This window comes from Sciurus vulgaris (assembly GCF_902686455.1).
Source record: "Sciurus vulgaris genome assembly, chromosome: 11".
NCBI lineage: Eukaryota > Metazoa > Chordata > Mammalia > Rodentia > Sciuridae > Sciurus > Sciurus vulgaris.
The window spans coordinates 98,691,965-98,705,556 of NC_136472.1; the positions used below are offsets into that span (position 1 = coordinate 98,691,965).

The 13,592-nt window shown below is 39.0% G+C and overlaps 1 protein-coding gene and 1 pseudogene across 2 annotated transcripts; both read right to left on the reverse strand.

Annotated features, from left to right (window-relative positions):
- Positions 1–2,016: 2,016 nt before the first annotated feature.
- Positions 2,017–4,655, reverse strand: LOC306638578 (protein FAM114A2-like; annotated as a pseudogene). The gene is made up of 2 exons: positions 4,613–4,655; positions 2,017–3,279 (listed from the first exon to the last, which is right to left on the reverse strand). The product of its transcript is annotated as a protein FAM114A2-like (transcript).
- A 1,034-nt stretch (positions 4,656–5,689) lies between these two features.
- On the reverse strand, positions 5,690–13,265 carry MMP1 (matrix metallopeptidase 1). Its single transcript, XM_079101993.1, has 10 exons — positions 13,118–13,265; positions 12,452–12,696; positions 12,210–12,358; positions 11,844–11,969; positions 10,821–10,976; positions 10,566–10,683; positions 8,899–9,029; positions 7,296–7,458; positions 6,659–6,762; positions 5,690–6,268 (listed from the first exon to the last, which is right to left on the reverse strand). Exons 1-10 carry the CDS (start codon positions 13,217–13,219, stop codon positions 6,168–6,170), a joined length of 1,395 nt encoding a protein of 464 aa, XP_078958119.1. The 5' UTR covers positions 13,220–13,265; the 3' UTR covers positions 5,690–6,167.
- Between the last annotated feature and the right edge of the window lie 327 nt (positions 13,266–13,592).

The following is a 13,592-nucleotide window of genomic DNA, read 5'->3' on the forward strand; positions in this document are numbered from 1 at the left end:
GGACTTAACATTGCCTAATTCCTATAATTCCTTTGATTTGTAAACTATTTCCTGACAGTAGCTAAGATTTTAACTATTCTGAGACCTGATATTAGTTATTTTACTGAGATCAAAGAGGGGTGAGGACGGTGAGCAGGAGAAGCATTATCTTGTGAGGTATCAACCCAGATAAAGTCTTTAATTCCCAATGCAAGGGTAGATGGCTGTCTTATGGGAAGAAAAAGGTACTACTTCTACCAGTGAGGAGCTTTCTGGGAAATTGAAGTGTTTAAGATTTCCAGGTTTGTCCATCCATGACTCCACCCAGGAAATGAACAACTTTTCCATCAGGTCTGGAATGGCTTGTCATCACGGTTTACAATAGATGGGGATTTCTTTTAATGTTACCAGTAATGTCTGTTGGTATTCACTATGTCTCATTGGATATTTGGCTCACCTGAACATGCTACCTTCTTTTACAAATTCCCAGGACAGTTAACCAGCCCCCTCCTCATTTCTTATAATTATCATGCCTCTCACACTATGGAAGTGCAGCTACCAGATAATCCTACACGTCATCATTAACCTTTATGATAAGAATCTTAGTAACTGTGCCACCTAGCTACAGGGGTAACACGACCCCACTTCCAGAACGAATTATCTTAATCTGGCATTCCTAGAAAGCGAGCTCAGGACAAAGAATAAGTGTGTATTGGGGCCTGTGATGTAGAGGCTGGTGGAAGAACAGGAAGAGCAAGCAGGGAACGTGAGAGAAATAATACAAAGGTGAACTGTAAGCCAGTTAGAGATACAAGAATATGTTAATCATATGGCACTGTTTGAGAGCCCTCAGGTTTATTTTTGAATAGGTAAAATTATATTTTATTTTAGATCTTTTATAAGATGAGGTGCAGAGCTCACACAAAAGTTACCTGAATCATTAAAAAAAAAAAAAATTGGGAGAACTTTTTTTTAAAAAAAGAACAGATACCGAAGTATCTTTTAGTTGTTGAAGAAAGCAATAAAGGGCTTACGATCTACATGATAAAAGTTGTATATAAAAACAGGCTAAACAATAAATTAAAACAAATAAAAAAGAAGAAAAATGTGTTAGAGGTTAAATCCTATTATAAACGAATAACATCTCTATGGGACTCTATGACTAACTTTAACAATATTCAATCAACAAAAACCCTACTAATGAAAGAGGCTAAACACTCCTTTAGGGTTGGTTGTGACAGAATTCATCTTGTTTATGTGGTATGCATGAAAAACAACCTAGAGACAGAGTATCTAAAACATGAAACTGTTTCTCTAAATAGCACTTATTGGTCTTAAATCCAATTGATAGGGATCAGCTATGACTTGAAGTTTGTCATCATTGGGTGGGGGAGTCATTTGAAGCCAATATATAGTTCATTTATGTGCCTGCAAAAGTATAATATTCTCCAAGTTTCTCCTCAATGTCAGATATCTACTGAGAATTAAAGATCAGATGAAACTTCCTAACCATTTCGAAGAATTTGTATGATTAAGGGTAATCATTTTATAGTTTATATATGCTCTGTTTTCTTAAAGCCATAGATTTTATCCTAGAAAGGAGAACACGCATGGCATTAATGAACCAAGCATGTTTTAAATTCTAGAATACCAAATTAAGTTATTTTTCTCCTGCATTATACCAATTTTATCCATGGGCTATAAATTGTATCTATGACACAATTGTTAGTGTTTTGCAACTTTTCAAAAGTAGATCAGTATTCTTGCCTGAGTGCTACACTAAACTTTATCTAGAGATATTATTCTTGGACTTTCAACAAAAATTTCTTTTCAAATAATTCATTAGTTATAACAACCAGTAATAGTGGGAGGACTTGAATACTTCAGCCAAGTGAAGAAACAAACTTCCTCTTTAAACCTGTTCTGCCTGAATTTTTTATATTAAAATAAACTTTTTCATTAATTTCTGAGGGAGTACCCTGAAGAATGTGGCACTTCTTAGCCATCACAAATTCCAGGTGAAATCCTCTCTATTCTTCAGTATTCTGGCAAAGGCCTCTGGACTTGTAGCTCCTGCCTGGGTACTTCTACCTTGTTCTCAATGAAAGAGATCTGCAGCACAAGGTTAAATAGCCAAAAGGCAACCTTGATGTAGGAGGAACTTTTTGATGCCTCTAGAAAGACTGTAGTGATGAATGGGTTCAGGACATCGGAGTTTTCTTTGATCCCAGCAGTTGTTAGGCAGGTGGTAAATTCTTTAGACAGGGAGGACAACTCTTTACACACAACTGTCATCAGGAAAGGAGTTTGGCTTCCTTCTATGTCTGTCACTTCCTGCTTCCAGCCATGCAGAACCAATGCTGCTGTTTTGTGAAATAGTTCAATTGAGCAGGCAGTCAGTTCTGCTAGGCTACAGATTGCAAATGCATGGATATCATCTATTGAATGTTTATCGATTTCATCAGTATTTTCTGCCTCCAATTGTTTTCTTCTTCTTTTTCTCTCTCTGCTAATGGTATGATCAGAAATGCCCTGATTCACTTATAGGCAGTATTTCTTGCCCTGGCAAGTTTCTCTTGTTTGGCAGAGATGTACAGTTGAGAAAACAGCTCTGTTATCTCTGTGGTAAAATCTTCATCCCCCTTTTTTCTCTTCTTCTCTTTCTCACAAAACTCTGCTAGGGAAAATGCTTCTTTGAGTTACTCTGAATTCCAGCTTCAGTGTCTCTAATTCTTCTCCACATAAAGAATTAAGGATAGATTTCAGTTTTGTTTCACTTTCTCAGGAAAGCATCTCCAGAACTTCTAGATTGACAGGCTTTGAAATTCATCAAAGAGTGGCCCATAATGAGTTTTCTTGTCTGTTTCCATGGTAACCTCATTGGAGGTTCATAGATCTTCTTTCTCCTTTGCCTCTCCTAAAACCTGAGAATTCCAGTTCATCAGACCCTCAGTTCTTTTAGGTCTAGGATTCCCTTCTGCTATTACATCCACTGTCTTTTTTCCAGTGAATTCTAAAGCATCCACACATCCACTGACAATACTCTTTGCTGTGCTCTGAACAGGTGTAGATATGGTCAGGAATACACCAAATGGCCCAGTCACTGGGGAGGAGTTTTTATTCTCTTTGGCATTTGTCTCTCCTGCTGCACACTTTGATTTCAGTTGGAATTTTTCTTGGGACTGGGGATCAGAAGAGAAGTCTCTACCTTCTCAATGACATTTGAAATACCTTGTCCTACTGCGGCTACCATAGCAGAGGACAAAGAAAGTAAGAACTTGCCCCAGCTTCCCCAATACCCTCATCCATTGTGGGGTACATCTTTGGAAACAGGCTCCTAAACAGGGAGAACTTCTGAAGTTTTAGGGTCACTAGAAGGTTTGACCTTCTTTTTTGAGTGGACACTACAGGTTCTGATTTACACTCTGACATGGCACTTTGGTCAACAGACTCAGAATTCTTGACTGGCTCAATTTCCATCTTCAAGGATGGGGTCAGCTTCAATTATCACTTGTCTCTCAATATCACCTTTATCCAACATGATTAGAACACCACTGCAGCCACCACCACCAATTCGTTGCTCCTAATCCTGAGAGCCCTCTTGAAACAGGTCTTAAGAACACCCTTCTGAGGAAAGAAAGAGCAATACGCTTATTCGTCTGTTCTTCTCATGTTGATAGAACATTTGCTCCATGAACAATGACCCTTCTCACATTTAGTTGCATGTGCCTGGGTTCTAAGTGAGTTCCACAGGAGACCCTGATGCGACATTAGCAGAAAAGCCAGGAAAGCCTTGGAACAGGAAGCAGGAAGCACACTGCTCAGGACTATTCCAAAGGGCTAAGGTTAGAAGACGGTTTAGGACCTGTGCAGAACCAGGGACCACTGCTGTGACTGGGACAGAAGACAGGCGAGTCTGAGGAAGAACCATAAGAAGTGTCTGAAAATCCCTATGATTCAGCAACTGTACTTCTAGGCATATAATCAACAGAAATGCCTGCATATGTGCAGTATTACTTATAACTCGCCCCCCAAATGGTAACAGCCTGAGGCCCATCAATGACAGATGAAGTGCAGAAACATAGTGTTAATCACAATAAGGCAGAGTAAGAACATTCATGCCACATCCAGTTTAGTTGAAAAATAGGCAAATTTACCCTAAGGTGTTAGGAGTCAGCATAGTGGCCATTCTTAGGATCCAGATAATGTGCTGTGCTGTTGGTGCCCTCCTCAGATTCCCTTAATACCAGAGCATCCATCCTCCTAGCTACTGTAAGAATTGGTTACTTACAACTTACAGTTATCCCCACACCTTTGCCAAATGGCAGTATCTTGCCTGGGTAGCTATGCCCTCCTTCCCAACCAGACCTTGACTGATGACTGGTTGACACAGGAGTACAAAAGCCTAGGCCCTCTGCCTCAGGGTGGACTAACTTTCTTATTCTGTTTTTGTTCCATAGCCTTCTCATGAAATCAGATCCCCACTAAGATCAAAGCCTAGTTTTTCCCCTGCTGTCAAGTGTTTCCCTCATTCCCTTCTTCAGAGGGTACTTTTCCCCCAATGACCCCACCAAAGAATCGCTGTTCCAGGCTGCTTCTAATGAATCAGTCTCATTGAGAGTGGAGCACTCACTGATGGGGCTCTCGTGGGGACTGCTGGCAATGTTCTGTCTCATGATCTGGCTGAGAGTTTGCTAACTTTGTGATAAGACATCGAGATGAACATTCATGATTTGTGCATTTTTTCTGCATTTATGTTATACTTCAATATAAAAAAGTTTATTTGAGAAAGACGACTGGCTGACTGACTTCTTTTGGCCAAAGGAGAAATTTGAGTTTGGAACTATCAAAATCTTGAGTTTGGAACTGCCTCAGCCATGAATACCTCATACTATTTTCAAGACTTTCTATGTACTGGCAAAGCCTACCAAATCCTTGAACTATTCACAAAACTCATGAGCCTTAGAAGCTACCAAAAGAACTCCTACCTCCATTAACCTCTTCCCAAATTATTCATGATAAACGGGACAATGCTTATGGAGACAAACTAGATTATGCAGCCCTAATAAAATCTAAAATCTTAGTGGCTTAGCACAATAAGTTTTCTTCTTCCTTAAGCAAAGTCTACTAACATGTGGGGTAACTGGTGGTCAATGGTAGCTCAGCAATTCTGGCTTCTTCCATCTTACAGCAACTCTCTCGTGACATGCTTCTACAGTCACCGTAGCAGGGGAGTAGACTGCTGGAGTTCTTGGCATTATCACTCAAATGTTTCTATCCAGAAGTGATTGCCACTTCCATACAGCCTTTGGTCATAACTAGTTAGTTACCCCACTGCCCACCATCCTCATTCCCACAAACCTCATGACTGTAAACAGTGGGACTAGGAAAATGTCATCTTCATACATGCTCAGAAAAGAAAGTGACATCCACTTAGCTCTACCATGCCTTCACTTACTTTACCTAAAACCAACTTTGAGCTCCTTATATGGAATTAGAATGATTTCTTTTCCCCTCAAGGTGAAATAAATTCAACAAGAATGTAGAAATTTGGGGATATACTAATTTCCCACATGAATATTTTATATATCATTTACTTTACACTTCGAATTTGAAATTTAATCTCTGTAGATGTGGCTTTATAATCAGGAAATAACAGTATAGTAAACGTAATAAAAAGTTTAAAAAAAACAGTAGCGACAAGAGTAGCCTTATTGCAAATATCACTTTATTTTGTGTTAGAAGAGTTGTTTCTATGTATCAGGATGATACTAAAGACGGCTCATGTGTTGCTTTTCTTCCAGCGATGGTTCACATCTTTTGACTTTCTTTTTTGAAAGAAGATGTCATCACTGAGACTGATCTCCAGGGTCAATGTCACATTCTTATACTGTGGAAATGATCTTCTCTGTAACACTGGCGTATGGGAGTTCATAAGCCAGGAACTTGATTGGCTTTTGCCACATTTGGGGAATTAAATTATATTATTACATAAAAACATTACATAATAAATTGTAAAAACTATGCAGAATGAATATAAATAATGTTATATTTAATAACTGTGCATCTGTGATTCTAGAAGTTAAATAAAATACTGAAAAATACATGGCTCTTCAGGAAAACACCTTGCTTGGGCTCACAAAATACTTTTTTTTTTCACTAACTTTGTAACAGTTTGTCAATTTTTTTCAGCAGTTGAACCAGCTATTGGCTTTCTGGAGAGTCAAAATTCGCTTCGTTTTAGGATCAAATTTATATTGCCTTGTTCCATGAAAGAAATAGAAAAATCCTAGAAATAAAAGAAAAGAGATTTACTACATTATACAAGAAGTTTCCAGGTTTGACTTGAATCCATGAGAACATTAGTGCCAGTGTTTTTGGCCTTTGCTGTTCCAAATAACAATACTGATGCTATCTCTATGGCAACAAAATGAAATACTATTTCTTTTTTTTTTTTTTTTGAGGGGATGGGTACCAGGGATTGAACTCAGGGGCACTCGACCGACTACTGATCCACATCCCCAGTCCCAATATTTTATTTTAGAGACAAGGTCTCACTGAGTTGCTTAGCACCTCGCTTTTACTGAGGCTGGCTTGGAACTCCCAATCCTTCTGCCTCAGCCTCCCCCTGAGTCACCACCGTGCCTGTACTGAAGTAAATACTTTTATATTCACTTACCATCTTTCTTGAAAACAGCATCTACTTTATTGCCAATTCCAGGAAAGTCGTGGGATATCATTTTAGGATAGCCTGCATCCATGGATCGTTTATACTCATCATACCTAATCAAAAAGGAATTGAGGTATCAGAACCTTTTGCTATACATGTAGATCTCAAAACCACTACAGGAAATTTAGCAGAAATTAACAAGAAATTTAACAAGAACATTTAATAGAGATTGTAAAATGTGGAGTTAGGTGGGGAGAGGTAGAATGTTGGTTGGACTAGAAGATTGATAAGCTTCCTCTGAAATTCAAAGTCTTATTCAAGTTATCTAGTAAGTTATGTACTATGTCCTATTAAGGTAAAAAGGTATGAAAGATAAGTTCCTTTTGGCCAAAGTAGTTCTATAAAGATGAATGGTCTTATTTTTAGATCTTTTCAAAATTCAGCACCACATTATTATCTGGATTCCCAGCCCAGGAATTGAGTGGTGGGTATTGTTCAATTAACTAAATGGATGCTGGGTTGGATACAGCCAATCACAAAAGAAGCAGGTGTCCAAAGTAATTTGAGATTCATTTTGAGAAGGGTACTTATAGAATTTTCTGCATAGAAAGAACTGGTACCCTAATGGTTCTTGTGCTGTCTTTACCTCCAGTACTTGTTAGCAACAAAGAAGTAGGTTTTTCCAGTGTCTTCCTCTGAAACAGCAGCATCAATACGCTTCACAGTTCGAGGGAAGCCAAAGGAACTGTAGATGTTCTTGGGGTATCCGCGTAGCACATCCTGCCCCTGAACAGCCCAGTACTTATTTCCTGCCAATCAAAAGCCAGAGATGAAAATAATTGTCCAGAACTCCTATACACAGCTATTTCCAGGTGAGTTATTAGTTTTTCAAGATACAGCAGTGTCCTAGCTGCAGGTTAGAATAATTGAGGGAGAATCTTGAAAATACTGATCCTGGAATCCTGTCCTGGACCACTAAATGAGTATTTTTTTTGTAAGCTTCCCAGCTGGTTCTAATCTGAAGCAAGCTTTGAAAATGACCTGTTTTGGGGGTTGAGGCCTTTTCAAAGCTAGATGTTCACATGCCTAATTTGTTATGGTACCTCAGTGATACAAAGTTCAAGTGGAAGTTCACAACAATGGTTGTGAACAATTAAGGGCACTGCAGTGACTCACAACCTGTAATGACTTGCAACCCTGGATTCAATTCACTGCATCTGACTAGACTACAGTTATAAATACATGAATAGATGCTGTGCAAGTTTATACTCAAAAATCCCAATATAGCATAAAACTAGTCTTATGTCCTAGAGCCAGGCTAGCTCTTGTTCACAAATATATTTATTTACTCCTCACAAAAAATCAGTTTGACACTTGGCACAGGTAAAATCCTAATTAATTTCATGAAATGAAAACTAGAAATCCTGTTTCAAAGTGTTTCACCCATCTAAACTACTTTCAATTCTTTGCCTTGAGTGTATGACCGCATCAGGTGTCTTAATATGTGTCTGTATAAGGCTACACACATTGTACAAAAATTTGCAAGAGTATGTGTGTTTGCCCTAGCGTTTTCAAAGTCAGGAGCATGGGATTCTATCTGATTCTGATAGAATCAAAGAAATTTGTCTCATTCAATTCATAACAATTCAGGACTTCTATTTTAATATGCATATGAATTGCCTGGGAAATTTGTTAAAATTCAGATTCTGTCAAAGGTCTGGATGGAACTTGGGGTTCTGTGTTTGTAATTGATAGTTCAGTGAAGACAGTGCCACTAATCTGAAGACCACATCTGGACAGCAAGATGTCAGTGCCACCATCTGGCTGCCCAGTGGTGGGATTCTCTTATCTCATGTTGGGGGTTTAAATTAAAACAGGATTCAGGAAATCACAAAAACAAAATCTTTGTTTCCCCCTCTATAGAATTGGTTCATGTTTCTCACTTTTATTCTTGAGCGCCCCAGGAAGATGAAGGAAGTTTAAAATACATAAATAGCCCAGAAAACATGTCCTAAGTCCAGATTCATAAGTAGGCCTGAACACTTCTATATCCAGTCAATTGCAATTTATTTAAAATGACTTAGAAATTCATGATGCAACTTTTAATTGATCTATTGGATTCCTATCAGTAAGACTGTTCAATTTTCAGAAATTTATGGAGAGAATATAGCTAGCACCCTTATATATTAACTCAAAAGTAGATGAAAAATAATTCATAAAAGCAGTGAAAAAATAATCAGAAGCATTACCTTTGAAAAAACGGACTTCATCTCTATCAGCAAGTTCATAAGCCGCTTGGAGTCCATTTGGCAGAGATGGCCAGAAAACAGAAATGAAATTGAGCTCAACTGGGTAGAAGGAATTTGCACGCATGTAGAATCTGATTTGAAAACAAAACAAAACAAAAAGCAAGATTTCCATCTAGTTTCTAATTACCCTCTGGCTGACATCCAGCTCCTTTTGGTTGCTGGTACTTGTGGTGCACTTGTAAATGTTTAACATCTGACTTCCCAAAGGAGGGGCCAGACACGGAAGGTTCTAGCAGTTGCTTGTTTCCTTGGTGAAAATATTCCCACCATAGCAAATTTGAAGAGTCAGAGTAGAGCACCATTGTATAGTATTTCTATCATATAAATGCAATAGGCATGAATAACCTCAAAGATAAGAATTAATGGTAAAATCTGGTTAAAATAATCATGGAGGGAAACATTTTTATTATTTTATTACTTCTGGGTTTAATACAATTTATTTTGTTTATATGATTTAATTTTTAATAATGACTGTGGTTCACAACAAACTTGAAAATTTGTAAGCTTTGGTGAGCCATTGGGAGCCAGCTGCAGCACATTGCTCCTTGGAACACAACACTGATAGCATGCTGTGTTTAGTGAGTATAGTCAGTCCTGGGCATCTGCAAGGGGTTCCAGGATCCCTTGTGGATACCAAAATCTGCAGATGCTCAAATCCACTGTACAAAGTGGTGTCAGTTTTTCAAAGACACATACACATTCTCCCACATGCTCTAAATCATCTCTAGATTACTTATAATACCTAATACAATATAAATAGCTTTTCTGTGTTTTTTAGGAATAATGACAAAAACCAGTCTGTACCGATTCCGTACAAGAGCAATTTAAAAAATACACTGGGTAGATCAAAGGACCTGAGATTGAATCCGTAGAAGTGGAACTTCCAGTTTTGGAGAGCCAATTGTACTTATAACAACAAAGCCTTCTACCTACATCATGATTATCACAAAAAATCCTGACAAGACTATGACTCACATCTTAGGGATGAGAAATTGAGGTTAGGGGGAGTAAAGGAGGTTTCTAAGGCCACACAGCTGGTAAAAGGCAAAGCCTAAATTTAAACCCAGTTCTGGCAGTGACTCCCTTGTCATTCTTTGATTGGTAGTGCACAAAGTTGATTCTTCAGTTCATACAGACTGGGATGTGTAACCTTATTGTCTACACTTGAGCATAGTCAAGAACCCCAGTAGCCTCATTAGTTTGATAGTGTTGCAGAAAGGACTGACTTCTCCTAATGAAGTCCTACCCTACTTATCATCACAGACTGGCATAATGAAATCTGAGTCCTGGATTAGGAGTCAGAAGACCAATAATTACTCTGCCACCAGTCAGCTCTGTGCCCCCAAAAGGTTTCTATTTTCTTCTTTCTGTCTTGATTTACTGATCTGTAAAGTGGGCTGATAGTTACTGATTTTCTACTTCAGTGGTTATTTTCTGAGAATCAAAAGACAACATGTGGGAAAACAAAGTTGCTATATTAAGTTGTACAAATGCAAGCAATTGCTGTCATATAATTATAATGTAAATGAAAGTAAGATAAATAACACATGGGAGTGTATTAGTCACACAGAGTGGTGAATGCAGAACACAAAGAATTGGCCTCTTACCTGTCTTTAAAGAACATCACTTCTCCCCGAATTGTAGTTACAGCATCAAAGGTTAGCTTACTATCACACACTTCTGGGGTTTGTGGGCCTGTTGGCTGGCTGGGATTTTGAGAAGGTCCTAAAGAAAATAAGAGTCCTAGAGTTAGTCTTGCCTAGTGTTGGAAAACTACTAAACAATAAAATCAATGGCTGTTTTCTTTGAAATAGGCATGAAACCAAAAGTCCCCTGTCTGTGACATTTTTATTTTTACTCACCGTAGATGGCTTGGATGCCATTGATGTCATCCTGAGCTAGCTGAACGTCACCACTGAAGATGTAGTTGGGGTACATTAAAGCTCCAATATCAGTAGAATGGGAGAGTCCAAGAGAATGGCCTAATTCATGAGCCGCAACACGATACAAGTTGTAATCTAAAGAGCCAATAAACCCATTTGAATTATTTGAAGTGTATTCAGCTTTGAGGCATTTGATTAAGAAATAATCTAGGAATCTGCAAAGACTATTGCTCATGTTTTCTTGGCGACTGTTTGAAATATACACCACACACACATCTAATAACTTTTTTCTGAAGGGGAGAATACACTTTTTTTTTTTAAATGATGGTTAAAGGCCACAAAGTAGGTGACAATGCCTCAACCACATGTGTGTTGTCAGGCCCGAGGGCCTCTTCCATCCTTGTCCAGGGGAGTGCTACCCTTCTCTCCTTTCATACAACACAGTACACATTATTAATGAAGGGACATGTTCAAGTCTAAGCTCTGTGACCACAGCAGACAAAATGAAGACAAACCCTGTCTGAGAGTCTAGCACAGATGAGCCAAGCTTGTTAATGATTAGCCGGCATATATTATTTCACAGAAAAGAAATAGAGTTCTGTTAACATTTAATATTTTTTCCTGTTTACTAAAGTGATTAAATGCTGAAAATTCTGGGAAGCACAGAAAGCCTTTCCCTCTGTTAATTTCCCCATGTGCTTCCTACTGCTGTTAAATTTTGTTGTATCTTTCAAGTAGAGAAGACTCGGTGGAGATGTCCACAAGCAAAACATTAAGCTTCGATATTTTCTTCCAGGAAATTTTAGAGAGGCCTATTTGTCGACAATAAGATCTCTATGGGCAGAAATAATCTCTCACTTTTCTAAACTTACCATTAGTTTTCTGAGTAGTAATAGAAAAATACCAACTTCTGTTAATGCATTCTGTCAGTTAAATCAACCAATATTATGATGACCTGGGAAGGGGCTGAGGAGTAGAGAGAAGCAAAACTAACTGACTTACCTCTGAAGTTGTTGGTCCACATTTCATCTTCATCAAAATGAGCATCCCCTCCAATACCTGGGCCTGGCTGGAAGGCGTGAGCGAGGTTTCCTCCAGGTCCATCAAAGGGAGAGTTGTCACGATGGTCTGTAAGACACAGAAATCAACCCAGGGCCCTCTGGGCTCTCATTCCAGCTAAGTTAGGAGGTAAGCATTGGCTTTGTTAAGAGACCAACAGCCTTCCATCAAGTGTGATGTGGTTTCCCTCCCTCAGTCCATAAAATCAACAGTCCTCATCAACAAGGAGTTCCAGCTGCAAGGCTGGAGCCCTTTAGGGGCAAGGTGAAGTTAAACTGAGAATGTTTTCTTCCTACAAGAAGAGCTTACCTCCTCTGACAAAGGATATCATTATGTCTGCTTGGCCCTCCAAGACTTTGGTGAATGTCAGTGGTGAGACATTACTCCAAAGTTGAAAGGCTTTCTCAATGGCATGGTCCACATCTGCTTTTGGCAAATCTGGTGTGTAATTTTCAATCCTTTGAATGAAATAAAATAGAGCTACATTGGTTCTTATTTGTTACCACTTCACTGGGGAATAGCACCCTCATTTTGGTTCCCAGTCTGGTTACCTGTAGGTCAGATTTGTGTTCTCCCAGCGAGGGTTCCCCTGAGTGAGGACAAACCGAGCCACATCAGGCACCCCACACCTGGGCTGCTTCATCACCTTCAGAGTCGCAGCGTCTGGCTTCCCAGTCACTTTCAGTCCAAAGAATTCCTGCATTTCCTTCAGCTTTGCAACCACTGAACCACTGCTTCTCTTCCTTTCAATTTGCCTCTCCTCATTCTTCAAATCGTAATAGTTTTCCAGGTATTTCTGATTAAAAAAAAAAAAAATCGTTGAAACCCTGAATGGGAAACATTTCTCATTTCTTTAAAATTGAGAGCAATGAAGTTTGAGCCAAAATAGAGAATCACTTTAAAAACTTTTGTTTAGATTTCATGATTATTATCCTTATCACTGGTGGAAAAATGCAATTTCAGAGAAGAAATCTTCCCCACCATGTTACTAAAAAGTTCAAACTTCACAGAAGACCAAGATTTGCATCCTGTCTCTTCAGTTCTCTCTCACCCCCAACTGGAAAAGGAGAGTTTACGCTTGGTTGGATACATTTTGGGGAGGATCCTCTTTCTAACACAAATCATTTGTAGGAAATGCACCCTTAACATCATTATTCTATGGTAGAAAGATGCAAACCAGAGACTTGCATTTCTAGCATGTATAATGCAGCACTTACCTGGACTATCTCCACATCCTCCTGTTGTGTTTCTAGAGATGCTGGGAAGCCATGAGACCCCACGTCCCAGAGCAGGAGCAGCAGCAGGGGAAAGCAGAGCATGCTGGCCTTTGTCTTCCTTCTCAAGGCAAGATGATCAAGGGCTCCCTACCTGCCCTTTTTTCCAATATCTCTGCTCAGATGCTTCTTCTTTATATATAGTACCAGCACTCCCAGAAAGCCCCAGGCCGTCTGAGTCACATTTCATAACATCCTCTTGATTAGCAATGAATAGCCTGAGCAATCATCAGAAATGGTGACTCCAAGCAGATTATTTGAGTTAGCTTGGTGTTGTAACCCCATGATTAATATCAAATGGAACATGTGTGAAGGGGACATTTTTCACCACATAAACAGTTGTTTTCTCTAGTTCACATCCATCTTAATTGAGAAAGGCCCCTGTTATACACACAGGCACAGAGTAGCATGAGGGAGG

Bases quoted from the DNA above. Each gene is read 5' to 3' on its own strand.
- MMP1 (XM_079101993.1), bottom strand. From the start codon at position 13,219: ATGCTCTGCTTTCCCCTGCTGCTGCTCCTGCTCTGGGACGTGGGGTCT. The intron at 7,459-8,898 runs GTAATGCTTCTG...TTTGATTGGCAG, and splicing joins TGAAGTCCGTTTTTTCAAAG to GAAATAAGTACTGGGCTGTT. The intron at 6,763-7,295 runs GTAAAGACAGCA...CTTTTTGATTAG, and splicing joins GTTGCTAACAAGTACTGGAG to GTATGATGAGTATAAACGAT.